This window comes from Columba livia, chromosome 19 (genome assembly GCF_036013475.1).
Source record: "Columba livia isolate bColLiv1 breed racing homer chromosome 19, bColLiv1.pat.W.v2, whole genome shotgun sequence".
Taxonomy (NCBI): Eukaryota; Metazoa; Chordata; class Aves; order Columbiformes; family Columbidae; genus Columba; species Columba livia.
The window spans coordinates 6359475-6387192 of NC_088620.1; the positions used below are offsets into that span (position 1 = coordinate 6359475).

At 40.6% G+C, this 27718-nt stretch overlaps 1 protein-coding gene across 2 annotated transcripts in view; it reads left to right on the top strand.

Annotated features, from left to right (window-relative positions):
• CDK5RAP2 (CDK5 regulatory subunit associated protein 2) overlaps positions 1 to 27718 on the top strand; it is a 72038-nt gene that overhangs the window by 4477 nt on the left and 39843 nt on the right. For both annotated transcript variants that reach the window (XM_065035937.1, XM_065035938.1), the window contains 13 exons: positions 497 to 607; positions 2025 to 2101; positions 3161 to 3284; positions 3836 to 3987; positions 6073 to 6229; positions 7635 to 7688; positions 8452 to 8571; positions 9167 to 9259; positions 11186 to 11404; positions 16343 to 16513; positions 17498 to 17671; positions 24099 to 24196; positions 26537 to 26667. In XM_065035937.1, coding sequence (XP_064892009.1) covers positions 497 to 607; positions 2025 to 2101; positions 3161 to 3284; positions 3836 to 3987; positions 6073 to 6229; positions 7635 to 7688; positions 8452 to 8571; positions 9167 to 9259; positions 11186 to 11404; positions 16343 to 16513; positions 17498 to 17671; positions 24099 to 24196; positions 26537 to 26667 — 1681 coding nt within the window. The remainder of the gene's footprint in view (positions 1 to 496; positions 608 to 2024; positions 2102 to 3160; positions 3285 to 3835; positions 3988 to 6072; positions 6230 to 7634; positions 7689 to 8451; positions 8572 to 9166; positions 9260 to 11185; positions 11405 to 16342; positions 16514 to 17497; positions 17672 to 24098; positions 24197 to 26536; positions 26668 to 27718) is intronic.

Consider the following 27718-nt stretch of genomic DNA (forward strand, 5'->3'; position numbering starts at 1 on the left):
CAAACTGGAACACAAGAGGTTCCACTTAAATTTGAGAAGCAACTTCTTCATGGTGAGGGTGCAGAGCCTGGCCCAGGCTGCCCAGGGGGGTTGTGGAGTCTCCTTCTGTGCAGACATTCCAACCCGCCTGGACACCTTCCTGTGTAACCTCATCTGGGTGTTCCTGCTCCATGGGGGGATTGCACTGCATGAGCTTTCCAGGGCCCTTTAACCCCTGACATTCTGGGATTCTGTGACTTGGAGTGTTTGCAGCTCCCCGGGTGATGTTTCGGGGATGTTTCGTTTTGACTTGGGTGTCATGTACTGTTATTAACACCTTCACCATTTGAATATATATATGTGTGTGTGTGTGTGTATCACCCACATTTAACCATGTTAAATCTCGAATTCTAACCTTGCACTGTGCAGAGCAAACCCAGATGATGTTGTTTTCACTCTTTGTTTTACTTGGTTTGAAACACAATGTAATTTGCTCATTTTCTTGTTTATTTCACAGCAAATCACTGATCTGAAAAAAGAGAACTTCAACCTGAAGCTCCGTATATACTTTTTGGAGGAGCGAATGCAGCAGAAATTTGATGGTCCCACTGAAGAAATATACAAAATTGTATGCATTTAGAATAATTTAATAGAATTATAGATATGTTTTCTCAAATTTGTTTTGTGAGGACTTTACCTGTTTTACTCAACTTTTGAGTCTATTGTTGTTGGAAATTTTGATGTGATGAGTTTATTTAATTCTGGCCTAATCCTTTTCAGTAATAGCTAAATTAAAATGTCCTTTATAAGGTGTGGAAAAGTTATTTTCTAATGTGTGTGGGCCCATAGTTATGGGACAGACTCGGAGATACTATATTTCCTGTAAGTGGTTATGAATCTTTGGTAGTTGTTCTGCTGAAGTCATGTACTGAATGGGGAGCAGAGGAAGCAGCAGCACAGCTCCCCTGAATTTGGTACGTAGTTATTCTGCCTTCTACTGTTGGGCAGTTCAGTTCACCCTCTGTTCCTCTCTGGGTTTATCAGCTGTCAGTACAGCTACCCAGAGGTGGTTTGGGCACTCCAGCTCAAAGTTGCTTCCTTTGAAGCACATAGATAAATTTTTACCAGGGCTGTGTGTAGCTTCTAGTTTTATTGCTCTAAACTGAAAGAATGTGTATTTGTACAGAATTCAGGAAATCTATGTGTTTCCCATGTCAGCTTGTAGAAAAACTTGTATCTTTTTAAGCTGGAAGAAGGATTTGAGTCGAGCGGTATGTCTTGCATCCTCATGATTTTCAGGTTTGCAGATGATAAGTAAGGATTTCTTATGCCCTTTGGTGCTGCCTGTGCTCTGGAAGGGAAGAAGAGTCATTTTGGTAACGCAGTAGCATGTTGTTTATAACAGATGCTTGCATCAGGTCTCTTTTCTGTCATAGGATGGGAACTGAAGTCTCTCTTGATGCTTGTTGCAGTTGTTAAGTACATAGATTGATGTTTAGCTTGGTCATGGTTTCAACTGTATGTTACTGGTTGGTGTCTGTCCTGGTTTTCTGCACTGGTGTCTGTTTTGTAGGTGCTAATGGATTAAAATGGTGTCTGTCTGCTTGCAGCCCAAGAAGTTCTTTGTACAGTGTGTGCTTATGTCATGGGTAGCTTTATCAGGCTATAACAAAATAATTTTAAGGTTATTAAAAACTCCATAGTTGATACAATCAGGTTTTTAAAAGAAAATGAAGATACCATAACTCAAAGAACCACCATGCACAGAAGTCCTAGAAACTCCCTGTTATAGTAGTTATGTCTGTGTGTGTGTAGGGGATTTGTGTTGCTTGAATACAATGGTCCTGAATGCTTTTTGAGCTTTCTGAAAGTCTTGAACCTTGCAGAACATGTCCTTTAAAAGCTAACATGTCTCCATGCTATTCTTAGCCCAATTATACTCTATATTTGCTGGTCCAAGCAAAAAGCAATCTACACATTGTCAGTAACTTTTGGGTAGGGTGACCTCTGAATTCTCTCCAGACGGTTTTATTCTTTTGTCCTAGAACATTGAGCTGAAAGTCGAGATAGAAAGTCTGAAGCGTGATCTGCAGGAGAGAGAGAAACTGCTCATCAAAGCCTCGTGAGTACCCGTGTATTTCTCAATGTTACTTGGGATTTCCAAGATCTTACTTCTATTGTTTTTCCCCGATGTTTTAGGAATATGAGGATCCCACAGTAGTATTTTAAGGGCACTCACCTAGAAATCGCTTAATTAATTGCGGAAGTTATGTGTGTGTATTCTTAAACGCACAATGGTGTTAATGTAATTATACTGGATGGTGCGACTTTGATATTATCCTTTGTTCGGCTGTATTTTAGGTGAATAAATGACTCCCTGGTTGGGAATGGCTTAGCATTCCTCCTGTAGAAGTTCAGCTACGAGCTTAATTGTCTCGACAGGTGAAGAGGTGGACTTTTTAGTTTTTTACAGCACTGGATTGAGAAGACATGACACAAAACACTTCCCAGTCAGGCTGAGAGAGCCGTTCAGAACTCATCTAGAGTGAATCTGGTGGCTTTTAATGGTGTAAAAATGAATGCACTTAAAATTCCTGCTTTTCTGTCAGACCCTCTTCTATAAACAAATACTACTTATTTAAAAATTACATAGTATTACATTGTCTTATGGCATGGGCAACGTGCGATATGCTTTGGGGAGGGAATGGATGACCATAGGGCTGACAATAGCCTGTTAAACTGCTGCTCTAGGTGCCTGGTTCAAAAGTACTCCAGGCTGGCAATGTCTGAAAACTACTGACTGCTACACGAGCCTTGTTTTCCATGGAATTTTCTCTATGTAGTTTACCTCACATGGTGTTGACTTGCTACCAATTAGCCCTTTTTTCAGTAGTTCGCAGAAGCCTCGTTTCAAGTAGAGACTTTAAAAATACGAAGGAAATACTAGACTTTTTCAACATACATACAAACTGCTTGCTTATCCACTGTGACAAGGCTTGTGTGTGGAACTGTCAGACAATAATTGCAATATAGTGCATAGATATTTTTATTTAACCTCAAAGTGACAAGTAGGTACCGATGAAGTGGAGACACTTGTGCATAATCTGTCAGCCGCTTGCACTTTAAATGTTTTCCACTCTGATATGCAATGGGATCTCTATCTATTATTATGGTCTTTCAGTAAGGCAGTTGAAAGCTTGGCCCAGGGTGGTGAAGCTGAAATACAGCGTGTGAAAGAAGAGGCACAAAAGAAGATGCAGGAAATGGAGAAAATCCTGACTAGCAGAATAAACCTTCTGGAAGAGGTGAGTGGCTGAAACTGAAGGAATAGTTAGAAACTGGTACTGTCCTTGTACGATTGTCTGAGACTTGATACTGTGATCTACATGTATTTTCAAAATTGGTTCAGCTTTCCTGGAAAAATAGCCAATGCAAAACCAGGAGGAAAAAAATGAAAGGGAAGATGGTTTTAGCTGCTCTTGAAATGTCAAATACGACGATAGCAGTTCTTCAGGAAATTCGTACCTAGTGGTGGTATTTTAGGTACACTCAGCACAAACCTTTTGGTTCCTGAATTCCACTGGCCCAGGCTGCCCAGGGAGGTTGTGGAGTCTCCTACTCTGGAGGCATTCAAACCCGCCTGGACACCTTCCTGTGTAACCTCATCTGGGTGTTCCTGCTCCATGGGGGGATTGCACTGGATGAGCTTTCCAGGTCCCTTCCAATCCCTGACATTCTGTGATTCTCTATGACCTTTGTTCAGTTTAATGGAATTGGGGTTTCTCAAAGCATTCTTTGTGCTATTGGATAGGTAGAGAAGTTCCTAAATTACTGGGATTGTGTGTTTTAATTACAGAATCTTAAAACTGCCCAAGAAGATGTGGAAAAAGCTACTGCAATGACAGAGAAAGAGAAAGCTCTGAGAACAGCTGCTGAGCAGAAACTTTCTTCAATTATGAATGCCCCTGCAAAGGATGTGGATACGATTACAGGAGCTGAGAAGGACAGGTCAGAACTCCTGCTGGTGATGTTTCTAACTACTGAACTTGTTTATTGCTAAAGTGTGACGAGTTGACATGGGTTTCAATAGTTTGATCTTACCCTCAGATACGTGTGTGTTACTGGCCATCTAATCTATTCAGCTATTAAATGAACACAGCAACCAGTTTACATACTGCATGATAGCAAAATCATCTTTAAAAGTTGTCTGAAAGTGTCAGAGAATCAGTCTGCATATGACATGACCATGTCCTGCTTTAAAGCATCTTTGTAACTTCGCTGACTTACCTTCTGCTTGCTGCTTTCTTGAACCATTGCTGAGTAGAACTTGGCTCTTTCATTGGTGTTCACTTACTGATTTCATGGTGCTTCTGTTCTCTTCAGTCCCAGGGATGGGTCTGTTGAGGGTGGTAAATGTAATGGGAAGGGAAACACAGTGTGTTTGGGCTTCGTAGGTTTGATTGTGCTTTGCAAAGCACTGGCTTTGCCTTGTTTGGCAGGTACTTGGAAAGGTACACGAGTTGTTCAGTAACTTTAGGTGGGGAAAATGTAAAATCTCAATAGGCTGGAAGTTGTGTGTTTTGTGTGTTGTTTTTTGTATTTGTTTTTTTCAATAACTTATGCAGGGTAATGTACGTTCCTGACAAGCCTCCCAGTAAAGCTTAGTTAGTTAGGGGATGTGAGCCTGGGGTGGAGATCAAAAGATTGTCATGATTCCTTACACTTTGGAGTATCCTTTCCTGTCTCTTTGTGACTGAACCTGGCAGGTAGCTGCAGAAATGGTGTACCCTGGTACACAAAGTTGTGCTGGCCTGAGGCTTTCATCTCATCCATTTTGTATTACAGTAGGACCAAAGCAAGGTTTGCACTGTTTTTTGGGCAGTTTTTGTGAAAGTATAAGGTTTAAAACTGCAAATCTGAAATCTACAGTGGCATCAAATTATGAAACTATTCTAATAAGTTTTGATACTGCATCTTATCTGTCATTGTAGTAATTATAACCTGACTTTCACATTACCTCCCCCATTTCCCTTTCCTGTTTTCCTCTTTCTATCCATTAGTCATCTGCATGAACACAGTTACTCTCCTGAGGGACTTGAGCTGGGAAGGACTTAGGAAACCAGTCCCTTTGAGAGGTGCTTTGGTTGCCAGCTCTCTAGATTGTGTGAAAACAGTGCTTGAAGTGTGGAAACAAATTGTCAGGATTGGATCACTGGAGTGAAGGCTGAGTGGAGTATGATGAAGAATGTATCTCTTCTCCCCCTTCCGCCCCCTGTTGTTACCCAGAGTTAGCAGGATCTGCTGTAAGTACATACTGCTAGAGCAGTGTAAGGATTCACAGGACCGGAAAAACATAATGCTAATGGAAGAAGAGAATACTTGATTTCTTCAAGTGAATCAAATATTAATGTGCAATGCTTTAAACTTGTCTGGGAGAAGTACATCTGGAACTCATATTGTGTTAAAAAGATACTTTCACCGTCTCGGCTACAAAGTACTGAGAGAATCTCAGCTGGCATCTTATGCCCAGAAGTTTTCACATATAACCCTTATGTCTGTCAGAAAACTCAAGCGTTATTGTTTTTCTCAGTTAGAATACTGAAAGTGTCAACATGTATATTGACTAAAGAAGGTAGTGCTGACCTAACTTCCTTTTTTTTTTGCTTATGTGAAACAAGAACGAGCTTAGGTATGAATATAAATGAAACGGGGTACTTGAGAGACACTGACGGCGCATAAGGATCGGTGGCGTATGTGCTAAGAAGTGGAATAGATTGATACGCTTTTTGTGTGTGTTAAAAAGGATGATGTAACTGAGACATTGAACCTTAAGTGTTGGCATTTGAAATGGTACTGGGGGAAGATAAAAATGAGCACTTTGCGGATAGCTCAACCCTGGTTGTTGCTCTCTTTGAAGTGACGGTGCCTTTTCTGGGTTCTCTGGAGGGAGAAGGGGCTGTGAAAGTCTCCCCTCAGTTTTACACGTATTGTCTGGAGTCTTTACGTAGGAAAGTTGTCCTCAAGATTCACTGCAATTACTGGAGAATTTGTGGTAGATGATGCAAGATTAATATTAAAGTCTTATAATTTTAGACTTATAGAGCAACTGAATCTGTCATTGAAAAGTAAAGAAGCTCAAATTCAACACCTGGAAGAGGAAAAGGCTCAGAGTGGAGATGGGAACTTATCAGCAGAAAAAATCAGAGAACTTACCATCGCTTTGAGGCATGAAAAAGATAGTGAGATAGAGGTGAGGAAACTGGCTGAACAGCTATGTTCGAAATCTCATGCGGTCTAGGATCTTAAAGGATTTGTGCTTGACGATATGTGAGTGACTTAAGCCCATTTTTAAAAATACAGCTCTCCACAGTTATTCCCTTCTCCATTCCCTGAACATTCATGAGTTATATTATGGTTTGGCAGTCAATATTCATCCTTATTCTCCATGCTTACCATCCATTCCATGAGAGGTCATGTTTCCCATTGATTTTATGCCTGTATCTTATTACAGATGCTGTGCAATTGCCTTTTAGAAATATATATGTGTGTATATATATATATATATAAATAAATGCAAGGTGTTAACAGATCCCTCAATAGATGACGTGACTTCTGTAGAAGTTCAGAATGTGAGTCGAGAGTTTATTTTGGGAAGTATCTCTACTATTGTGAAAAAGCTGTGATAAGGGAGTTAGGCATAAAAAAAATCTCATGAACTGAAGTGAAAGTCTGACCTTTAGCCTACGAAAGGTGTTAAGAGTCAGTATTTTATTTCACTTGACTTTTAAAGACAGATCTCCCGAAAGCTGAAAGGTGGAAGCAGGTTTTTAAGGCTTGTTGTCTTTTTTTCCACTGATCATTTAAGCAATAAATTAAAGCTGCCACAATCAAAAGTAGTCATGGAGGCTGTTGTGCTTCTCAGAAATTTTCTGCCCTTTTGTATTGGAACTTAATATTGAGCAGTACCTAAATACCTTTTTAGTCTATAGCAAGAACAGGCAAGTGAACCTTCTATGGCCAGACTGATTAGTGGAATTAAGTGTTCAGTTCTGGGTCTTCTTGCAATTAAGTCAGTATGTGTCAGGAAAAACTACCCTGGTTTCACAAAAATATTTGTGTGTCAAGGTGAAAATGAGGACAGTGTCATCTTGAATAATTTCCTAGGAGGTGGACAGGCTGTGTCATCGTTTGGGGAATAGTATTGGAGAACAAATTCTGATGAATACCTTTGCACAGCTCTGTTTTACCATATGATTACTTTAAAAACAGAAATTCCATAACTTCCCTGAGGAAAAGGCTAATTAAAATCTCTCTTGAGAAAAGCAACTTGCTGACATAGATAAATGTCTCTTGAAAATGCATTTTTATTAACTCTGCAAGTGCAGTTGTCCTGTCTTGTGGAAGAACATGTCGTGTGTTGTGGGGTTTTTTTCCTTGTCCTCTTCATTTAGACAGGCTCATACTGTGGATTTGTAGACTACTAGGAAGAAATGTTTAATATAGTACAGTTTTGAGATGCATACTAAGTTTTTTGTGTTATTTTCTTTTTCTCCCCAAGGTTTTTAAGCTCATTTTGCTTTATTTTAATGTTTCATGAGTTACATTTATGTTTAGAATGAAATTACTAATATGTAACAGCTGTTTTGTTCTTATAGGCTATTAGAATGGAGCTTAGAAATGAGAGAAATTCCTTTGAAAAAAAGATTCGGGTAAGTTCTAATCTTGTTTCTGTTTCCTTGCCCACTGCAGTGCACGTTGGTATCTCTTGTTATGCATTCATAGAAACAGAGAGGCCTTGACTCGAAAAGAAGCAAGGCAAGTCCTCTGGTAAATGATCCTTTCTGGTTTCCAAGCAATATTCAGTAAAGCTGATAGGCATGCTCATCAAATATCGAAGCCGATGCTCGTGGCCTGCCCATGAGATTACGATTCTTATTACTATATTCCAGGCACCTTTAAAATGATGACTTGCATTTTGGGGCTATATTTTATGTTAGTAATCTGAGTGATATGATACAAGAACTCAGTTCCTGAGATCAGCTGATCGGAGGCAGCTCGGCGGGTCCCGATTAAGCGAAATCTTTGAGGTACAGAGAAGCCTTTTTTGGAGCCAGGCTCTTCTCGGTGACAATCAATGATAGGACAAGGGGTAATGGGTTCAAACTGGAACACAAGAGGTTCCACTTAAATTTGAGAAGAAACTTCTTCATGGTGAGGGTGCAGAGCCTGGCCCAGGCTGCCCAGGGAGGTTGTGGAGTCTCCTTCTCTGCAGACATTCCAACCCGCCTGGACACCTTCCTGTGTAACCTCATCTGGGTGTTCCTGCTCCATGGGGGAATTGCACTGGATGAGCTTTCCAGGGCCCTTCCAATCCCTGATATTCTGTGAACTCTGAGTGAATGTGCTTATTAATGTGTAGTTCCAGTACCTCTTAGTGGGAAGTTAATGCGACTTTCACATCATCTCATTTAGTCACTTCAAGAAGAGCTGCAAGAGAGAGAAAACGAGCTTGCTGTGGAAAAGAAGAATGGTTTGAAAAGGGATAAAACCATTCAAGGGCTAACGGTGGCATTAAAAGCAAAGGAAAAAGAGGTATGATGATGATGATCTTGCTGGTGTGTTGAACCCTCATTGGGAGGGGAGTGTTTTGTGTATGTGCCAGGGGTTGACTGATCATTAGGAGGCGTTGAGTGGGTCCTTAATCACAGCTGCCATATCCGTAAGCAATTCTGTTTATCTGGAGTTTTGGGTCTTGGACTGGAGGAGAGACAAAAAAGCTACTTAACTGGTATTTTCTCCCGTAAGAGCTTTGAAGAAAAATGTTCTCAGTTGCACATTGATTTTTATCAGCTCTGGGCACCACTTAAAAGGTATGAGAAGTATTTTATGTTGTTGGGTAAGTGGAGCTGTCATAAAGACAGTGAAAATAGAAGAAGTCGACATCAGCTGAAATTCAGATTTTGTGGAAGAATGGGAAACATTTAACTTGAGCGATAGGCGGTCTAGTGCGTGTGGTATAAGAACGAGAATTTATTTATAGAAGATTTGTTATGATGTATCTGGTGTTTTTAAAGTATTTGTTTTGTGTAGTTGGATGAATGGATAATGAGATGGGATAGCTATTGCTGAATCACCATCCCTTGGAAATAACTGTTTCTACATAGTATTCATTTTACTTTGTTTAAAGAATGAGGAGCTTGGTTCTGAAATAGAAGATCTAAATGCTTCATTGGCAAAGGCAAGAGAGGCAACTCACAAAGCACACGTCCAAAAATTCAAGGTAAGAAGCAAGCAATTTATGTGGCTTCCCCCATCCCTGCTCCTCCCTTCTCCTTAATTCCACACAGCGGGTGGTGCTTTGTAACTTTGCAAGAAGAGGAATGGAAAATAGTTTAAAATGTTTAATTTTTCTTACTTTGAAAAAAACTTCCCAAACCAAATTATTTAAATGATACAGTCTTAAAATGTCAGATTACTTATCTTGTTTCTTGTCAGCCACTCCTCCCGGCTTGGTGTCATCAGCAAACTTGCTGATAGTCACTCTATTCCTTTGTCCAAATCACTGATGAATATACTGAATAATATAGGCCCCAGTACTGACCCCTGAGGCACTGCACTAGATCCAGGCCTCAACTGGACTCTGCTCCATTGACCATGACTCTCTGGCTTCTTCCCTTCAGCCAGTTCACAGTCTACCTCACTACCCGCTCATCCAGACTGCACTCCCTCAGTTTAGCTGTGAGGATGCTGTGGGAGACTGTGTCAAATGCCTTGCTCAAGTCAAGGTAGATCACGTCCACCGCTCTGCCATCATCCATCCATTTTGTTATGTCCTCATAAAAGTCAATGAGGTTGGTCAAGCACTCCTCCATTGTCTTGCCTTCCTCTGGGGCCTCAGCAGTACGGGGCTCCTCAGGACAGCCTACAGCAGAGTAGACAAAGAAGGCATTCAGTAACTCTGTCTTCTCTGTTTCTTCTGTCACCAGGGCACCCACCTTGTTTATCAGTGGGCCTAGATTGCCTCTGGTGTTAGTTTTATCTGCCACGTATTGGAAAAAGCTCTTCCTGTTGTCCTTGACCCCTCTCACCAGGTTTAATTCTAAGGAGGCCTTAGCTTTCCTAGTTGCCTCCCTGCACCCTCTGACAACAGCCTTATATTCTCCCTCCTTCCATGATCTGTAAGCTCTCCTCTTCCACTTGCGCATACCCAGCTGTTCCCTGTTTAACCACGCAGGTCTCCTGGCTCCCTTCCTTGACTTCCTGTGCGTTGGGATGTTCAGAGCCTAATGCAGCAGTAACGTTGAGTTCTCACAGAGCGCCTCCATTTCTTCAAAAGCCATTTGTTTCACTTAAGGCCAAATTTTGAACGTGCTCTATTTATTGAGAGAAGTATATCCTATTTCTTATTCAGGTCACTTTTGCCTGTGTGTGAATCTGTAGTGTATATTTGCTTTTTCATACCTGGGAAGTCCTATTTAGAAACATTGCTCTGATTTTTTTTATATATTTTTTTTTAACCCTTTCATTTTTATCAGAGCTTGATAATATTTGTGAAGTTCTAGATTTAAAAATTGTGCAACTCATTCCTCCCGTCCACAGAACCCGTGTTGCACTGTGGGTGACAGAGCAAGCCCTTCTCCTCATTACTCTGCTCCTTAGCTCCAAGCTTGGGTTGAAGGCAGTTCTCTGTGAGTAGATCCCACTGGGCAGCCCCCCTACTCCTATCACTTCCATCGTGGACTTGGAGGCTGGTTGTAACAGTACGTGATGGGGAAAAACACGAATCAGACTTGCTATTTCATATAAAAAATGCACTTATGACTTGGTAACTGCTTGACCTAGTCTGAATTCAAATAGACCCCGAAGTAGAAAGTTTTATGGAATAAGAGCTTTGGGAACCAATAATAATTATATGATCTCATTTGCACTATGAGTTCCTTTGCAGGTCAACCTTTATCTAATTCTTAATTATCTGAGACGCTGTCATCCTGCGCTGGATGTCACCGAAACCTGTGTTACATGAGCTCAGAACATTTTCAGTGTAGCACTTTCTCTCTTGTGTAACTGTCATCTCACTGTATTTTTGCACCACAATTGTGAAGTACTGGAAAAATGCACGGGGGAGTGGGTTTGGACACAACAGGAGTAGAGACTTCCCGTCTCTACAGAATACCTTATAGAACTTGAATGCTTCTTTACATTTCAGGGTGCTGAGGATTATCAAGCTCTCTTGATGGAAAAAGAGACCCTCTTAGCAGAGCTGCGTTCAGAAAACCTTACAAAGGATGCTGAGAATCGTAAACTACAAAGGAGGATTAAAAGGACCGATCAAGAGCTAAGCGATTTGAATTTAGAAAGAGAGAAAATGGAGAAGGAGCTGGATGAAGCACAACTCCAGAAGAGCAGAAGTGACAAAACCATTAATGTTATTATCATTTTTTTCCTTTATTTCATAAAGCTTAAAAATAATTTAGCACTTCTAGCATGTTCTTTTCTAACAATTAGTTTTTTAATTTGAATGATTTTTGGGAAGCTAAATGCGTTTGCCTAAAGCCAGTGTTCAAAAGAATGTGGCCAAGAAGATTAAGGAAAATTCTGGCACGTAGTCTAAAATAAATAGAATTTTGATAGTCTTGGTCAGGTTCCAGAAGAAAAACCACATTATCCTTTATAAGTGGTAAATGGTTACTCTTGGTTTCAGTTTTTCTGAGAGGAGAATCTGAACATGAACAACAATGTACATTTTATACTTCTGCTCTACTTGTCTTATTACATGTCTGTACTTTATCTTAAATTACACTACTTAAACTTTATTCTAAGTTCCAATGCAGAACAGGAGTAAGTAGCCAGTTGTTGCAGCCTTAAGCCAAACTCCGGCTGGCTTTTTGCTCTCATAGCAGGGTCACTGTAAAGGTTGTATACTTAGTAATTTCTGCTTGTAAAATTTCCAAAATACAGCATTAGTTGATCACAATTTAGCATAAAAAATTATGTGCTGTATCTATTTTGCTTCATATTCTGTTTAGGATTTTTACCTTGCTGTAGGTGTTTAAATAAGAACCTTTGTGTCCAGTACATGCAGCTTATGCAACAATGTGAATAAGCAAGTTTCTTCTTTTCTTCCTTTGGAAAAAGGACGCACCTTCTGCAGGGTGTTTGACATAAAACACACAATTCTCACCATGTATGTCTTGCCACGTGAATTTTTTATAAAGTCTTTGCGTGCAAGCAAGACTCCAGGTGCTTTCTGGTCCTCTTCAGTTAGGGATTAGTCTCCTGCTATATTAAATTACATAAAAGATTAAATGAGCTTCTATTTATTCAGTGAATGTTTTGCTTCAATTATTAAATAAGGACTTCAATAAAGCAGGTATACGTGGAAATTGCCGTCCCTGCAATATCACTTAAAACCAGTAGAGGGATCTCTTTACCTACAAACAAACAAGTTCTTCTCCATGTCTTCTGCCCCCAATTTAAGTTGCATTTTTGGTTGATTGTCAACTGTGGTTAGGCTGCCGTCACAAAGTCTCTATCTTTGGTGTGCTTTGAAATTTCTTCAGGGTGTTGAGGTTAAGGAGAGAAAGAACAGATCGCTCCTGTCAGTAAAACAGCCACGAAGAACATACTTTATTGATTTAAAGTGTTTATATTTAACTGTCTTCTCTATTCAGGACTTTTTTTCAGCTTTCAGGGGAGCTGGAATATAACTCTGTATAGGAAAGATGGGAGAAATAGTACTGAGTGGGGAGTTGCCAGAGAATTTGATGTTACTTGTATTACAGAAGCCTGTTTGACTCCGTTATGTCCAAGTTTTTCATGTAAATGACTGGCTCCTTGGGGAAAAGCATTCTTGTCAAAAGATGAGCAGTCTTAGAAAAATTATATCCCTAACCTATTTCCTGCTCCTTGCAGAACAGCTGCTTCAATTTCAGAGTTGCTCGTACATTTGGATATAGCAACATTACCTGTGAAATGTTGCCCATTAAGTAGCAGATATGTGAGAGCAAAGAAATATGCCATGATATTTTGCTCTTTGACAAATAGAAAACCACGTCAGTGATCCAATGCAAACCTTTTATGAGACAGCCTTAAAAATTCTGTTCTATTTATGCTCAGATATATCTATTTATCAGTGCTTCTATTTTATTAGAATAAAGCCAGCAAGAATTTGCCTAAACTGTAGAAAATGCCCTCAACATCTTTAATGAACTGTTGTCTTAGCTCTGCACTCACAGGGAAATTTTCACTGACTTTTCATATACTGTAGGTATAAGTTGGGGAATGACCTATTAGAGAGCAGCATAGGGGAAAGGGACCTGGGGGTCCTGGGGACAGCAGGATGACCATGAGCCAGCACTGTGTCCTTGTGGCCAGGAAGGCCAATGGGACCTGGGGTGGGTTAGAAGGGGGTGGTCAGTAGGTCAGAGAGGTTCTCCTGCCCCTCTGCTCTGCCCTGGGGAGACCACAGCTGGAATATTGTGTCCAGTTGTGGCCCCTCAGTTCCAGAAGGACAGGGAACTGCTGGAGAGAGTCCAGCGCAGCCACCAAGATGCTGAAGGGAGTGGAGCATCTCCCGTGTGAGGAAAGGCTGAGGGAGCTGGGGCTCTGGAGCTGGACAAGAGGAGACTGAGGGGTGACCTCATTAATGTTTACAGATATCTAAAGGGTGAGTGTCAGGAGGATGGAGCCAGGCTCTTCTCGGTGACAACCAGTGACAGGACAAGGGGTGATGGGTTCAAACTGGAACACAAGAGGTTCCACTCAAATTTGAGAAGAAACTTCTTCTCAGTGAGGGTGCAGAGCCTGGCCCAGGCTGCCCAGGGGGTTGTGGAGTCTCCTTCTGTGCAGACATTCCAACCCGCCTGGACACCTTCCTGTGTAACCTCATCTGGGTGTTCCTGCTCCATGGGGGGATTGCACTGGATGAGCTTTCCAGGTCCCTTCCAATCCCTGACATTCTGTGGTTCTGTAATTGAGATAATCTGAATTTTTGCATATAGCTATTAAAAAAAGCCAAACCAAACCTTAAAGATCCAGAAAACATCCTTCTGCCCTCTTGTAAACCCAGCTTGTTGAGATGCTTTGGGCTTTACTGTCCTGAAATGGAAGAAGGTTAATTAAACTAAATTAATTAAGACTGCTATGTGTGAGCTGATCATCCAAATGGCAGACTGTGCCCGGTATTAGGCGTCTCCTGGAGCAGTGGCCATAGACGTCCTTGAGCAATTTATTAGCTCTTTATTAGGTCAAGTTGAAAAGCAAAACCCAGTTCTGTACTTCCCAGAAGCTGCTGTTAAGCAGTAGTTCAGCATCACTTTAAGCTCTTTGAAACAAGAACTTTTGGGCATATATTCTTAAGTACAATAGATGAGGAATAAACATCAGTTCATCCATAATGTTGCTGGTGTCCACCACGTTTCTGTGTCTACAACAGAGATTCAGTGCCGCTTGATGGAAGAGTTTGTTCAAATTTGCATGATTAAACACTTTAAGGACCCATTCTCTCTCCAGGCCTAAATGTAGACAATTATAGTGTGTTTAGTAGGTATTCATATTTGATCAGGGGAAATGCAGAATAACTCATTAGGCATAATTTATTATTTAGTCTTCCTACCTGTAGTTTAGCCTGAGAGGGAGGTTTTGGAGCTTCCTGACTTAATTATTCACCAACCTGTTTTCCACCTGACAAGAAGGGGGAGGCGTCTGCTCTGGTCTTCTGTATTATAGTGTTTCACATTCATTTTTCTTAGTTCAACTATCATTAATCATAGGGAAGTCTCTTGGGAAAAAGGTTGGCAGAGGGAATTGCAAAGTTTATGCTCCGTGAGCCGTAGGTACTATATTATCCTTGCAACTCAGTGTATAGAAACCAATAGATTTTCTCCCAGACAATTTGAGTGGTCAATGAGTTCAGGCAACCTGCTATAGTGATGGATAGTTTTGTGTGTTACAGAATTCAAGCTCATGCAAAGAAGATAATTTTCAGCCTCAACTCTAGCTTGTTCTGCGAAGGATGGCGGGAACTTGGAGGGCAGAAATAGTAGAGGCAAAGTATCTGCAAATTGCAAATCTCTCTCAGGTTTTTTTACTTTTTCCACAGTTGTATGCCTTGTCAGTCCTCCTCTTTCCATCAACAGAGCCAGAATATTTTTGATGCTTTAAAGACAGAAGCGTAGTTTCTGTACCTGGCAAGTGTTATACTCTGAGATGACTTGAGATCAGATAGCAGAGGGTGCGGTGCAGTGGTGGTATTGCAGTAGCACCTTTTCTGTCTCCGCATGTCTGTCATCTTCTGAAAGCTGTTTATGGTTTTCATAGAGAGAAGTCACAGAACGTTGGTCACTTGAAGTTATAGGACAGGTTAAAAGTGTTCCTTTGGAGTGTAATTACCTAGCAGGTAATGCATTCACTTAAAGCCTCTCAGTGATGCAACAATATAAAACAATATAAAAATAGAAAGCCGAGGAATAAATTTTGCAATGCGGTGAAAATCATTATGCTGCAGTTGATCCTTTGCTTCGAATATGCTTTTTTTATGTGAATATGCTGGACATGACCCACTTGAAGGATCTGCAGGAATGCAGAGGAGAAAGATATTGTGGTGTGCATCAAGTATGTGACCTGCAGAGTATAATCCTGTTTTTTATATTGCAATAGTCCGTGTTGATCCCAACAGATCCTTTCAAGTCCCTGTTGAAAGGAAATGTTTTGTGATTTAGAAGCAAAACGAACAAGGAGTGCACGTTTCTCTGCCAGGGAACTGAGATGTGGAGATGATGCAACTAATTGTGGAGCTGTAGGAAGTAATTAACAGCCAGAATTGAGATCAAGTTCAGTTCACAACTTCAAATCACGGTCATTTGAAGTTTGTGCTCTTGTGAAAAGAAAATGTTTTAGCATTTCTGACCTTTTGTTTGATGCAAAAGTAACTAGTAATACAATGTTAGTGCAAAAATTTTCATGGTGCGATGAGAAAAAGAGCAAATGACAAACCGAATCACCCGTAACCTATTTTCTCCTATTCCTAGCAAGGGAGTAAATTGACTCAGAAGTGAATGTTCATTTTGACAGCAACAACATCTACGTGCATGATATTCCAACAACCTTGGACTCAAGTCGTTCTGTATGAAAGACATTTAAAGAATAGCAGCCTAGGTTTTTAGAAGACAATACTGACACTCATCTAAAACTTTCTTTAGTTGTGTTCATTGATGTCAAGAGAAAGACACTGACTTAAATACATTCTCCAGACTATTCAGTGGTATGAGTAATTTCAAGCAATGGAAAGTTAAGCTAATAATGTGGATTGTTAAACTTTTTTTCAAGTTGATTTGCTAAATATTCAGTTTCTTTTTTGTTGCAGGACCTTAGAAATCAACTAGAGAAATTACATGGTGAAATGAGTGAGAAAGAAAAAGCAGTTGAACATCATTACAATATTCTTTTGAGTGAAAGCAATCAGAAGTTGCAGAGCCAAGAACTAGTTATCAAGCAGCTGACAGACAATGCCAATCAAAAGGAGCTACTGCTTCAGGTGGGTAGACTTAAGTTGAAATGAAAACTGGAAAGTTATAATTTGATTTTGTATGAGGAATTATTACAAAATCACATTCGTATTTGGAATGACTGTTGATTTTTATGATAATCCTTCACTTTTTATAACACCGTATTTGCAGAACAGACATATAATTATAGAGTGTGTGTCATTCAACAAGATTTCTTGTTAGGGTTTTATGAAGCGTGTGGACAGAGGAGGAAGAAAGCTTTATTGATACTTACGTAGAATATCACTTTTGTGGTAAGATACTTTAAAAGCTCTGAAGTGCCGATGATTTTCAGTGCATTGTGCAGAAACTGGAAGTTTAGGACTAGGTATAGATACTGAAATATTTTATCTGTCTTGTGGAGCTCATTCAAAATGCCATATAAGAGAAAGGAGCTGCCTGAATGTTAACAGACCCTTGCACAGTTTTGTTATAACTGAAGGTATAACCCTGAAAACTACTGATGGTATTAAACCAGCACTGCAAAGAGTGATAGTTGAGGTCAGTCAATACCTGGAGACTGAGGTGCGTGCTGTGACCTATTTTGAAATGTGAAATGAAAGGATTGGATAGCTGGGGAAAGCTTCTGTTTTTTGTTTGGTTGTTGCTTTTTTTTTTTGCTTCTACTATCATAAATTAAGCTCGTCTCTTCTGGGCCAGGTAAAGAACTTTAAACTAGGCTCGAAGAGGGATGGGGTTGTAGCTGGGCTTGCATCAGTGGGGCATTACTCTAGAGTTGATGAAGGCTGGGAGGCCTCCTGTGCCTTCCTGTGTAACCTCATCTGGGTGTTCCTGCTCCATGGGGGGATTGCACTGGATGAGCTTTCCAGGTCCCTTCCAACCCCTGACATTCTGGGATTCTGTGAATACGTGTTGGATCATCCTTGAATATTCTCCTGAATTTTGTTTGTCTCTTTTACAATATAAAACTAGAGTAAATTTTGTAAAACTATCTCATTGTTTTCTTTTGTTAGAAACTTGATGGAACAGTGAAAGAAAAGGATGCGGAATTGCAGGAGCTCCTGAATAAGTACAAGAACCTTCTAAGAGCCAATGAAGAACTTGAACTGAGAAATGAGGGCTTAGTAAAGGAAAAGTGTGCTGCACAGTCTCAACAGTCAATCATCAAGATAGTCCGAGAGTTAGAGGTGAGTTTGTCATAACTCTGATCATTTGCAGATAAAACCTTGATTTCAAATTGAAGAGAATTTTGACTTTGGCTTCAAAGGTGTGGACTCACACATGTCATTCACCCATACAGCAAGAGGTTGTTTTTCTTTCAGATCAGTATCATCACAAAATTGGCTACAGGACTGGTGCTACAGGCAGGACTTTGGGTTCTTTGATAACGTCTGGTTTTACAAGACACCAGTCAAAACAGTAGTACATGGGAAAGGTTTATCTCACAGGGGCAAAAGGATGCTTGGACAGGAATTAGTGGGGATCGTTTGGAGAGCTTTAAACTAGACTCGAAGGGGGATGTGGTGGTAGCTGGGCTTGCATTGGTGGGGCAGCACTCTAGAGTTGATGAAGGCTGGGAGGCCTCCCATAGCCCTGGGGTGAAATGGGTGTGCTCAGCTCGCTCTCTGAAATGCCTGCACACCAATGTGTGCTGCACAGGGAATAAGCAGGAGGAGTTAGAAGCCTGTGTTAGGGCAGGACATTATGACCTAGTGGCAATTACGGAGACATGGTGGGACAGCACACATGACTGGAATGTGGTCATGGGTGGCTATGTCCTTTTCAGGAAAGACAGGCCAGCCAGGCATGGTGGTGGAGTTGCTGTTTATGTGAGAGAGCAACTACAATGTAGTGAGTGTTGTCCAGGCATGGATGAGGGGCGAGTTGAGGGTCTATGGGTGGAAATTAAGGGGCAGGATGGCAAGGGTGATACTGTTGTGTGTGTCTATTATAGGCCACCAGATCAGGGTGAGGAAGTTGATGAGGCCTCTACAGACAGCTGAGAGCAGCCTCACAGTCACAGGCCCTGGTTATGGTGGGGGATTTGAACTTCCCGAATGTTTGTTGGAAGGACTACTCAGCCAGCCAGCCACAGTCTAGGAGGTTCCTCCAGTGCCTTGACGATAACTTTCTGATGCAAAGGGTAGAGGAGCCAGCTAGAAGAGGTGCACTGCTGGACCACGTCCTCACTAACAAGGAGGGTCTGGTTGAAGCGGTAAAGGTTGGGGGCTGCCTTGGCTGCATCTCCTGTGGCAGGAACAGAATTGCTAGCAGAATTTCAACCCTGGACTTCAGCAGGGCAAACTTTGGCCTTTTCAAGCAATTGTTGCGAGCTATTTCATTTTCATTAATGAGATTTGCCCAAGGATGTTTAAAATAAAGTGAGCCAATGGCAAAGAAAACGAGTGCTACATTCTGAACACTCTAGTGATGAGATGGTATGTTATGGGCACTATTATTAAACAAGGTAGCTGCGAGTGTGCTTTGAGTCATGGGTTGTTCGACAAGCTCGGAGTAAAGGACTCACATAACTCTTTGCCAGGGTATATCAATGTATATATGAATATACATGCAGGGAAAATGAAACCTGTAAAAGGCTGCGCAGAAATTCTATCTCTGTAAAACAAACTGCAGTGCATGCATGTATCTTTTCTCATGAAGGGACCCAAAAGTGACAGAAAATCAGACAGACTTAATGAAAATCAAACACTGCCTTTCCTCTGTACACCCCACTTCCAATACCGGTGTCTAACCGGGAGAGAACAGCGGCGGGCGAAGCCGTGCATGGTAATGACCCAGCTCCACCTTCTAATCACTGTCTATTCTCTGTTGCTGGTTCACTTCGTGATTGTGAACAATACCTAATCACAACCCTTTGTCCTCTCAGCTCAACCTTGATGTGAGATATCTCCTGTAAGAACCCACTTTGGCATATTAATCATAAATTTTTGGACACAGATCATCCCGAGCTCTGCTCTCATTGGCTGCCGCGGCCTCTTTGATGACTTTGCAGCGCTCCACCAACTCTCAACAAACGCACAGCTGGATCCTCCCCACCAGAGAGAACAGAAACCGAGCTCTTCCAGCCCCACTGATCTTTAAAGTTGAATAAACTGAATTGAGAGATGCAGAACTTTCTCTCTTTCATCATATCTTTTTTGCTTTATTTTAATGTAACGATAAATTTTAAAGCAACCAACATCCAAAGCTCCGCTGGGTGCCTTGGCCAGGCCAGGGAAGATAAGTGACAGTTTCTAATTAGACTTTGGATTCTTGAGCCACTGTCATGGGCTAGAGAGAGAGTGTGCGAGGGCACCGATAATTAGGTTAGTCACGCTACTGCTGACTCTGGTATCTATGGAGTCTCGGAACGAAATGTATTTTACAGCCAAGGAATTTAGAAGTGCAATGGACTCCATATAATTTGGAAACTTCAGTTGGTTTTGTGGTTAATGCTCTTCTCTCACAACCAAGACTCCTATATTGCAAAGCTCTTTTTGTTGGAGTGTTTGTTAGGTAAATACATTTCTAACACATATTTTTAGACCTCTGTGATTCATTTTATTACTGAGAAAAGCAGCAAAATTGAGAAAAGTGGCTCTTGTTCAGTTCTCGATCTGTGTTTCTGGATTCTGTTGTGTTGCATGCAGCTGATACTGTAGTAAGGGGCCGCAGTGATGTGAGTTTTAATTCTAAATTGATTTCACTAAGTGTAAAAAAAATTGTTGGATTTGCTGTAATGTAATCTTTCCATGATGTCTGTTTTTTGGGAGGGGGAGCTTATACTCCACTTGAGGGTGGCATAGAAAATGTGGTTAGCTGCTGCACTGCAAGGCACATCTGAGGCTTCTGCAGACACAAGGCACTTTCCAATTCCTGGATGATCAGCACGTTATTTGACTTTGGTTATAATTACTCCTGTATTTGGGGAGTTAAGACTGTGCAGTCAGGGAACTGAAGGCTGTGTGCACGCAGTTGTGATGTCTAATTTGCTGCGGCTGAAGGGATTATAGTCAACACATGGAAGTTACTGATGTAACCAGAGCATCGCAGTTGATGGCTGTTGTGAGAGCTGGAATTGGTGCTATTGCTGCACTGTGCAGGTTGTCACTGAATCGTTGTGAAATTGGTGTTGTGAACATATAAGCAGGGTGGTAGTTCAGTTTCTGATTTGATGAGATGAACTTATATCTGAAAACAGACATCTTTTTTGTCGGTATATCCAAGTCTACACACACTTTAAACCTGCTGGTTTTACCTGTGACACTGAGCATGGGGAGGGGAATGGATGTGGTTGGCGTGTCTCACCATGTCCTCATTAGCAGAAATTTCATCTTGAAGGAGGTAGCCTGATGAGGTGATATTTGGAGATCTGTGTATATTCCACTGGTGTTGCCTCACGTATCACCCATAAGTTCCTCAGAGCTGTCAGCTTTGTGACGTTTTCTGCGGTGGAGATGAGATCTTCTAAAAGTCACCACCAAAATCTTTTGCTGTAGTGATATTCACTTTTGGATATCACTCAGTGCCCTGTAACAATTCTAATCTTATTAGTGATTGTTTCAGTTATGATAGACCATAAAGTTTTACTGCAATGTTAGAAGAAATGATCAAATCCTGGTCCTGGTGGATGGATGGATCGGTGATGAGGTGCAGGTTATGGCCTTCTCTCAATTTTTCATCCTCTGACCTTCAGGGAGTTTAAAATGATCCCAAGGGCTGTTGTAAGCAAGAGAGTGAGGCAACTGGATATTCTTGTGACTTTGCCAATAAGTTATTTATTGCGGAGGTATAAACCTTTTACTTTCATTGCTCACAATTTGAGAAACCTTTAATGAAATTAAGTTATGTTTTCCACCACTGCTGCTTAGCAATAGTATTTCAGACTTAAATATAGACTTTAATGTATTAGATTGCCTCCTTTCATGGGAATATAAATCTTTCACTGCAATATGGTCCTGAATGTCTTGCAGCTATCTCCTCTAACACATTTTCTCTCACACCATGTGTCAAGAGGTTTAATGTTTCATTAACTCCCACAGCATTATGGTCTATTTAAGTTACAGAGCAGCCTTATGGTTTGTGTACCATTGGGGAGCTGATTGGAATAATTCACTGCTACGCTTTATTTAGAAATGACAATAATAATGTACCAAAAAAATTCTTGCTCTATCTTCTCATCCTTATTATTCTTGAAAGTTTCTGACAAATCAAGAACGCTTCTTCGTGATTTGGTGAACCTGTACCTGGTTGAATTTAGAATTTAATCATTTGTGTATAGTCTGTGACATTTGGAATTAAGAAACACCTTGTGATTCCTGTCATGCAGGGAAAAAAAAGGGGGGGAGGAGGATTTCATGAGCTGAGATTCTCGTGCAAATGTAGAACTAAATTAACATGGGAATTCTAAAAGAAACATAGGAAAGCGGAGCCCGGTTCTGTGTGTAGCGCTGCTTTGCTGGTACAGCAGCCACAGACCCCGAGCAATTGGTGACAACCATCGTCTGATTTGTGTACCGTAAGCTCTTCAGAGTGACATTACTTTGCCAGTGCTTCGGAGAGAGCTTTTAATTAGGATGTAGTTCTGTAGTGGCTTCGGTAATAATTGCAACGCTTGTATCAGACATATGGAAGAGTTCACTAAAACTTTTAACAGACTGTTAACCGACTAAATTAAGTCAAAAGATGTATTTTTTCCTGTTGCTTTCTACGTCATTGATCAGTGTCACTGTGATCAAACTTTTTTCCAAGTTCAATTGCAATCTGTGTATTTTATGTTTAGCGACTGTTCTTGAAAGGCTGAGATTCCAACGCACTGATGAGACTCCTGAATGCAGGCTCTAAGATGTACATTTTCACAGGGTTTTTTTAGTGAGATTTTTGTATTGATGGACTCTGGATCACCCACCTCCGTCTGTTTGCTTTTGTGTTTCTCGGTGAGCAGAAGCTATTGCTGTGTGCTCAGCTAGATAATAAACTGGAAGCTCAGTATTTGCACGTCGTATATAGAGTAATATTTAATAATTTATTAGATCGCACTAGAATCTGGAAATGTGTTAGAATCCAGCTGCCGTTAGGAAGGATGGGAGCTGAACATGATGAACATGGAGAAAGGCAAGGTCACTTCTTCAAAGCATCTGTAGCATTGGGTGGTGGAAGCTCCTCTTTCTGCAGTAGGATCTGACATGCAGATTACCTTCACAGGAGGAATCCGATCAAAACTTGATTACACTTGCAAAATATTATTCAACATATTTGCTAGCATACTGGCAAGTATGAGTGTAAATAATTAAAAGTAAACAACAGTTGTCCTTGATTTTGTGCTGTTTACTTTGCAGAATACTGAATTTTTCAAATTAACAGTCTTCGCATCGTTAGTGTGAATTAACGAGATGCTACTGTAGCTGAATTTTTGTTGCAATTCCTTCCTTAGGAATTGCAATCGGAGTAATAACATCTGCTTAAAACTCCTGGGTGTAGATTTCTTCCTTGTTAATGATCTGTTCACTAATGATTTAGTACCTCTTGAGAGCTTAGTTTCCAATCTTGAGACTGTAATATGGGAAAATAGAATTACCTGTCATTCGTGCTCTCCAGAGTTATCTTGTTGTACTGCAGCCGTGCAAATTCCCCCTTAGCTGTGGCACTTTCTTGTTCTTTCTTTTAGTTTTCAGTTGAAGAAGAAAACAGAAGCAACAAGACCAACTGTTCCTCTCAAACAGAGGCAGAATATGCGTCTGACATTAAGACATGTAAATTTGCTATTGATATCCCAGTTACTTTCTCTTCTGAGATGGCTGATATCTTACATATTTTTATGTGCTAAGTGCACGCAAATACTCCTTTAAATAGCTGCATTTTTTGCCTCCCGCTGAAAAAGTGGCTGTGTGGTTATTTTGAAGTGAAAAAAGTCTGGGGAACTTATTGGATCCTTACTGAGAATGCAGCATAAGAGTCGGGATTTATTCTAATAATAGTAATATACCTTCTGTGAGCAAGACTGCAGGTAAACTATTTGCTTTGCACAAGTAAAGAAGCAGCTCGTAGTGACCCAGCTGAGCGTGCAGAAAACTGACTCAGCGAGCGTGTATCTGACATGTTCGTCCTTTATTTGTCTGCTCCGTATAGTCCTTTTTGTTCAGAAATGGAGCAGAATTTACAGAAAGCAAATTCTATCCAGAATACAGAGAAGGCAGTTAGGGCACTGTCCTGAAATGTGTGCTTGGAGCTTGGGTTTGTCTGATTTCCTTGCCCTCCTTTTCCCTCCTCTGAGATCTGTACCTACCAGGTTGTCTTTGGCTTGTTGAGTTATAAACCTGGCAGGTGCTTGGGATTGGAACAAAAGCTTTTCAGGCACTGATAAAAATGATAAACCACTATTTAGATATACAACTCACAGTAGGTAAATAGTGAAAAAGCATTTAGCTTCTTCAATAATAGCCATTTTTGAGTGTCATGAATGGTTTCCAGATCCATATTAGGCTTCGGAAGCGGGCAGTCCTGTTCAGCAAATTTGTATTTCTTTCACGTTTTCCTCAGAACACAGGTACCCACATAGTTGTAGACACACGAACTTAAAAATTACACTGTAAGCTTGTTCTTGTTTTAATTTAGGAAAATAAAGAAGCTGAATACGAAAAGCTGATCCTTGCTTTAAGAAAGGAACAGAATATTTATTCTACACTAGTGAAGACCTTCAAAGAATCGGATAGGTAAGTATGTTTTCTGTTTTGGTGGATAATCTGAACTCAAAGGGCAAAAGTCAGAAGTTGTGAAAAAGGGTGCAGCTTAACTGGAGTGCTCATCATTTTGTAATAGGCAATTGTTCAGTTCCCTCATTTCCAGCAGGACAGGGAACTGCTGCGGAGAGTCCAGCGCAGGGCAACAAAGATGCTGAAGGGAGTGGAGCATCTCCCATGTGAGGAAAGGCTGAGGGAGCTGGGGCTCTGGAGCTGGACAAGAGGAGACTGAGGGGGGACTCATTAATGTTTACAGCTATATAAAGGGTGAGTGTCAGGAGGATGGAGCCAGGCTCTTCTCGGTGACAACCAGTGATAGGACAAGGAGCAATGGGTTCAAACTGGAACACAGGAGGCTCCACTTGAATTTGAGAAGCAACTTCTTCATGGTGAGGGTGCAGAGCCTGGCCCAGGCTGCCCAGGGAGGTTGTGGAGTCTCCTTCTGTGCAGACATTCCAACCCGCCTGGACACCTTCCTGTGTAACCTCATCTGGGTGTTCCTGCTCCATGGGGGGATTGCACTGGATGAGCTTTCCAGGGCCCTTCAACCCCTGACATTCTGGGATTCTGTGATCTTTCAAAGGAGGAAAATTACAACTGTAGTTACCATCATTAGTATAACAGGATCTTTACAATTAATTCTGTGGGATCAGGAGCGGGATCATTAGTTCAGTTTTCGTGATATGGAATAACAGGATGCACAGAGCGATGCGTGTTCATGGAGGGGATGCGCAATGATTCAATGGCAGAGCGGGGAGTTGGGGGCAGGTCTTCTCATTTCTCCTCCTCGTAGTTTTGTGGTCTGAGATGTACTGTAAATCTCACCAAGGAAACCTCGTACCCCCAAAGTTCTGAGGAGCTGATAAACCAGCCCCGCAGATAAATTCAGCGTCCTCATTTGTGTAATTGCCATCAGCAGTGACACGGATTTTAGGCAAACATCTGTTTTCTTGCTGACATATCTTCTTTTAGGCGTTATTTATTTTAAGCAACCTGGATGGTTGTTTTTCAAAATAAGCTACCGGATGTCAGAACCACGACATTTCTTGTCTCTCCAAGCAGGAAATCAATGCTTTTTCTTTTGGAACCTTTAACTCATGAAAAGGAGAAAATGTGCTTACTTAGCTTGTGGTAATGTGTTGGTTTGTATTTATTTTCAATGTTTTTCTGAGCATTTAAGAGCTCTTCCTTCAAAGATGCTCTTGAGTGAGGGAGAATTGGTTAAAGCAATAAATACACCAGCACACTTGTCACAAGTGAGACTGCGAGTCTTTTCATACGTGTTGTCTTTTAATTAATGCATTTCTACAATACGCTGTTATTCTCACACGAGTATGATGTGCTGTATGTTCTGTAGAGCCTCCTGCATTTAGTGCAGTGGATCGGAAATTCTGCAGCAGCTTCTTTTGTCTTAAAACAGCGAGGTTCTGAATGAAATCAATGTGAAAATAAAGAATATGAGTTCAGTAGTACCTTGTTATTTTTTTGTTATTAAATTAAGTTTGGTTAATTTTAGTATAATTTCAGTTTTTAGTGTTCTTAAGTCTTTTTATGGGCTGATCGGAACAGTCTTGTCGATGTTGTTGATGGGCGTGGGGACGATCTGGCAAGGGACAGCCAGAGGTGCTGACACCGTGAGCTCTGGGGACAGTGACTGATGCTAAAGGAGGAGCTTCGGTGGCCACCTTAGAAGAAACCTACTTAAAGAATTAATTCGCGTTGACAAATTATCATTTGTAAGTTTTGATATTCACACCCCATTGAGATAATTGAGCCAATTTAGACCTTAAAAGGTCTTTTTACAGACTGTTGGATAAACGGAGAAATAAAACAGTTAGTTGTGTCTGGATCATATTTTCAATGAAACACAATCTAAATAATCTTATAGAGTGTAGTTCTGTAGCAAGGGAACAGGGGTTCCGTGGTCATTATAATGGAATCACAGAGCCATCAGTATGATAAAAGTGATATTTTTTCTGACATACTTTTCAGAAGTTAGTAATTTTGATTTTCTTTAAAAGGAATTACACAGAAGTTGGCTGGTAGAATATATCTGTCATGTTTAAACTGACTTACAAGCAGCACAGCTCAAAACAGCAAGAAAAGGATGCGTATGTAAAGGTTTAGTCTCATCTTTCTCTGTAGGGATTTATTTATTCTTATACATCAAATGGTGTGACTGTGTGATGAAAACCAGCAGCGGCTGATGTGCAATGGGCCCTTTGTGGAAGCCTGGATGCCAAAAAGATGTGGAGTTGCACAACAAAATGTTTCAAATTGAATCCTGAAGTTTCTTTTTCTCCTTTTCTTTAGTCTAAACAGCTTGCAAACAGAACTAAACAACATTTTCATGTTGCGGAAACAACTAGAAGAGGACGTTTTAGCTAATCGGAATCTGCAGAAGGTCTTAGAAGATCAGATTAAGGACATTAAAAACCGCCAAGGTGTGTATATACATGTGCAGCCCATCCCTTTTCTTGAGGTTTTATTATTTTGTAATTCAGAAATAGTAAAGCTTTTAAATGTAACTTACCTTCTAGCTCTTTTTGTTGTACTTCTTTGGAGGTGTTTTTAGTATGTACTTAGATATAGAAAAGAATAATATAAGTGCATGATCTTAAATATAGTTCACTGCGTATGTACAGATGTATCTGTTTTATTCCATAGGGAATACATAAATAACAATAAAGCCTGTTCGCTTACCCCTTTAAACTTAGATTTTCAATTGTAGCATCACTCCCTTGACAGCCATGGTAAGTGAGGAACGAGAAGCTGCTGCCAGTTCAGAGTTTCCAGCCCCAAAAGTGCAGGCATGACAAACACCCAGGACAGGCCAAAGGGTCCTGAGGGTATCCTGAAAATTAGTAATGATTTCTGAAGCTTTGGGTCCTCGCAGCAGCCGTGGGATCAGTGTCAGAGCTGGGAGTAGGATTTGGATGTCTCTTCTTTGTCCTAATTTATATATGCCTTCTCCCTATCTAATATTTATAGAATGAGCTGTCATCTGTATCGTAAATGAACAGGTGTTTATTGAAACATAACAAATAATTCCTGCAGTTATAAAGGAAATGAATAAGTAGCTATTTTCAATTAAATTAATGCAATCTTTTGACCCAAAAGCAAAAGAAATTCAATAACTTCGTCTAACCCGGCTTTTCGCCTTGAGACCGTGATTTCATGTTCATAAAAATATACTTAAAACAGAATAACTATTCATGCCTTACTTATCCTTCCTAAAAATTATTTCTAATTGTAATGCTAAATATGCAAATTATAATTCAGAATTACGTTCACAACTCATGCTGATAACCACAGAAAATGCAGCCACAGAAAATACAGCATGTCTGCGTGTCAGAAGAACAAAGAAATATGAGGACAAAATTTGTTCAATTAACCAGAGAGCTTATTTTGGGGGATGAAACATTTGAACTGGCCTCCCACAGACTTATTAGTAGGTTCTTATTCAAAAAGTCCTGTCTTTGCATTTTATGCTGT